The 4,237-nt window shown below is 25.7% G+C and overlaps 1 protein-coding gene across 1 annotated transcript in view; it reads right to left on the reverse strand.

Moving 5' to 3' along the window:
- LOC105627302 (solute carrier family 25 member 36-A) overlaps nucleotides 1–3,972 on the reverse strand; it is a gene marked incomplete at its 5' end in the record, with an annotated part of 13,308 nt that extends 9,336 nt beyond the window's left edge. Inside the window, one exon of the mRNA XM_012208589.1 lies at nucleotides 3,956–3,972. Within this exon, the coding sequence (XP_012063979.1) occupies nucleotides 3,956–3,972 (17 nt within the window). The remainder of the gene's footprint in view (nucleotides 1–3,955) is intronic.
- Between the last annotated feature and the right edge of the window lie 265 nt (nucleotides 3,973–4,237).

Consider the following 4,237-nt stretch of genomic DNA (forward strand, 5'->3'; position numbering starts at 1 on the left):
TATATATTACATTGTCTAAAGTCTAAAGTATATATGTTACATTGTCTTTAGTACCATAAATAACAGTTAATATCAAACATAAATAAAAATTAGAAAACAATTAAACTAATTAAACTTATAACTTTGTATTTTTTAAATTATCAATAGTAATATATAATAAACACAGTCTATTCGTTTTTTTATTTCGGTTTTTTAAAAACAATTCAGTCTTCATTCATTGAAGAAAACATTATAAGAGCTATTATGTATAAGGTATTAAAGATTGGAAGAGTTACATAAAGTATTAAAGGTAAATAATGAAAAAGAGTTATTACAAGACCACTAAAATTAATTGAAAAACATATATAGGATTTTATGTAATATCTTATATGTATACTACATATATGTATAAATGTACGCATAATAGGATTATTATTCACAGACGAGATAATTCATACTCTCGTGCAGATGCAAGATGTGAATGATACAAATGACATTCGATTGTCAATGAGTAATTGTGCTAGAAATTAAATTCTATCCTAGAACAAACATTATCGTTGATTATTAATCAACGTTTGATGCAATGTAAATAGAAACAAAAGAATTGAGAACACTGGAGTTGCTGACTGTGATTGCAACAGATAATATTACCATTACAATTTCAAAATATAGTGAAATTAATTTTACTTAAAATTAGTATAAAAAAAAGTAAATCACACATAATCATGTGAAAAATATCAATTGTCGAACTATTTTTAAATATTTTGGATTTTTAAAAAAATCGAGATTATAGATAGATTTCGTATTACAGACATGATTTGAAAACAGAATTCTTGCGATTTATTAATTAAAAATTGTTTTCTATTACTTGATTCAATGAAATTTCGACTTAAAACGTGCTTGAAGCAACATTTAAACGACTACATAAACTTTTATTTCCATAAAAGCAATTTATTATTTGAACATTTCTTTCAAAATATTTATATAAGAATTTTTATTATATCTCTCTCTCTATATATATTTATCCTATACAATTTATTCTTGATATAACTTTTCTGGAGTTACTTGATATAAAGACATTTATGATATTGAGAATGATGTTAGCGAAGTTTCACTAAAATCGAATTTAAATAAATGGAAAAATCAATCGCAGTTAAGAAATTCTTGAGCGGTCTGTACTTACGCAAAAGCGGCGCAAATGATAAACAATCCCATCGCGAGAAGAAGAGACACGCGTCAATTGCGTGGCTCCCCTGCGAACAGATCTACAATAAGCGGATCGTGTTCGCCAGGTCGGAGTTCAACAACTCGAATGATAAATTCTTTTATCGTCTGCAAAATGGTCTTATTGGCTATCATTTATCGGGTGTCTTTAACAAATGCACTTCCATTTCGTATTGTGTAGGTAAGTAGAAGAGAGAAAGTGTTTATCGAAAAGTGCATTGCCGTGTTATGCAATAATACTTTCATCGCTTCTGTAGCGGTTATTTCGGGCGAGAAATATAATGAGATAATACATAGAATCGTTAAAGGCACATAAAAAAATGGCACATAAAAAAATTTAAACAACAACAGGCTTATCTACAACAACTCATCAGTAATAAATCAGAAGCTAGAAATTGACCAATCACAGTCAAATACGAAAAGAATAATCGACTATGACTGGTCAATTTCTAGCTTCTAACTTATTATTGATTTATTGTTAATATATTCTATTCTACATGTATATCTATATATTTTTTTTATTACTAATTGCTTATTGTAGAAAGTACCTTCTAAAACGAAAACGAAATGCGAATTGGCCACAATAAAAACCGTAAACTTATAATGTAAGGCTTACGTTGAATCTGTTTATCGTCGTAAGCTATGTTGATTTCCTTGCAGCTTATGTCTTAATGTTTAAATTTTTTCATGGTGCTAAGTCGATACGTATAAGATTGTTTTATTGCTTGTTTTCTTTCTTGCTATGTTCATTGCATTTGCAACAATTCAGCGTATGTAAACGATATATGAAGATATTGAATTCATGAAACAGTGTAATCGTTAAATATTAGAAAGATTTGTCCAAATAACAATCAACTGAATCTTTTAATTTATAAAAGTGCGCAAAGTACTTTCCGACTAAATATATCATATGTATCATAAAAGTTTGTATAGATAATATTGTATAGATGATAAATTATATTTGGAATATAATTTTAAAAAGTCTCTTAATCCTTTGAAATTAACGTCAAAATTGTAACATAGTTACTGACACGCTGACTCTGTAAGACTATTTTAATTTATGTTAAAAGGCACTAATTATTTTCAAGGAACCAAAAAGAAATCGAAATGACAATAGTTGTGAAAAAGAACAAATACTAATTGTAAGTATATTTGAACAAAAATAATTTAAATTTGCAGATGTAATACATAAATAAAATTGTTTGACATTTTTAACAAAGAGATTCATAATTGAGTATAAGATCTAATAAATGCACTATCAATTTCAAAGAATTAAATATTTGTTGATTTTATGCTTTATGTATTTTAATAAGAAAAATATAAAAACTCATTAATTTTTTAACTATATATTTAAAAACTTTTTGCTTAAAATGATTAGCTATAATATATTTTATGATTGTAAACAACTATAATTATTATTTCTAACTATAAATAGCTTAGTGACAATTATGTACGTATATATTGCTACAAAAGAAATATGATATTTTAGTTTCCAAAGATAAGATATAATTAAAACTGAATTTATAAAAGCAATTCAAATTCAGCCATTTCTTCAGCAATTTTTTTATCTTCAACTCTTTATCTTTTTATGTTCAGAAGACAACTCATATTAGCTATTTAAATAAAAGAGAATTTAATGTTTTTTACATAAAAAATTTATTTGAGTTGATCATTATCTATTTCGAGAACATCCGATAAGAATAGAAAAAAAAATAAGAGTAATAATAAGAATAATAAGAAAATAAGAGTAATAAGAAAAATAAAAAAAAGTATAATTAAAAGAGTGCGTATAATTATACCAGCGGGTATGTACCGAGTGTCCTCCTGGGTTATCGACATCAAAAGAGTTCGAGCTGCGCGTCAGAATCGTAATGCGACGTCCGCACTTCGATATATCCATTAAAGATAAACGCATGAATGACGTGAATACTTTTCTCCTCATCGAGCATTAATCGCGCGTTTATCATCACTTTAGTGATTGGATTTGTCGAAGGAAATATAAGGAAACAGAGCAACATATGATATTGACGAGATAACATGATATATATGAGAAATAAAATCTATTTCAGGCTTTATCACAAAACATTCTAGATTCAATATTTTAAGAAAATATTTTTTATAAATTTCTTGTTTTCTTCAACAATCAATTTTCTCAAATTCTGCACAGTATAAATATAAAATTATATTGCTTGTAAAAGATTATTTATAGCACTGCTATTTGTTGTGGATTTATTTTAATTATATTATTATAATTATGAATCATATTTTATTTGGCGAATATTAGGCTATGATAGCGATAAAGAGATAGTTTATTCTTCATTGCATAATACGAAAATAGCTGATCAAAGCATACGAGAGATATGTATAGTGGCGACACTTATAATGCAATTTTAAACGAGATAATGCATAATAAAAAAACAAATAACAAACCTATGACCATTTCAACCAAGCTAAACTGTAGGTTGAGTCAAAGTAGGTGACACGGAAAAAATTATTATAAAAAATATTGTCTTAACGATCACGAAATAATGAGCATGAATTGGCATCTATCGATTCATGAATAAATATATAAATTTAATAATATATTCTTGCATGATATTTTTATACAATATTGTCATATACTATGAAATTTTATATATACGTTATTAGTCAATACGGTGTATTTATTTTAAATAAAAAATGTGAAAAACCTAGAATGCATTTCACGATCATATTTCAATATAACTGTTTCTATCATATAATTCTATAATATAATGCAGAAAATACATGAATAATTAAAACGGTTAAAAAATGGAATAGACTGGACTTGAATAGATTAAAGAAGAACAAGGAACATTTAAATCTCAAAGGTTGTTGTTTAAAAAATATTATTATTAATATAAAACATTTGCTTAATTTAATGTAAAAAATATATTGAAAATTTAATTTAACAATAATTATTAACAATATAAAACATTTCAAAATTATGAAAATTATCAAAAAGTAAATCAATTGCTAAATTAATTTCCGTTTGTATACTTACTTGAGCCAAATT

This window comes from Atta cephalotes, assembly GCF_000143395.1.
Source record: "Atta cephalotes unplaced genomic scaffold scaffold00008, whole genome shotgun sequence".
Classification (NCBI taxonomy): Eukaryota; Metazoa; Arthropoda; class Insecta; order Hymenoptera; family Formicidae; genus Atta; species Atta cephalotes.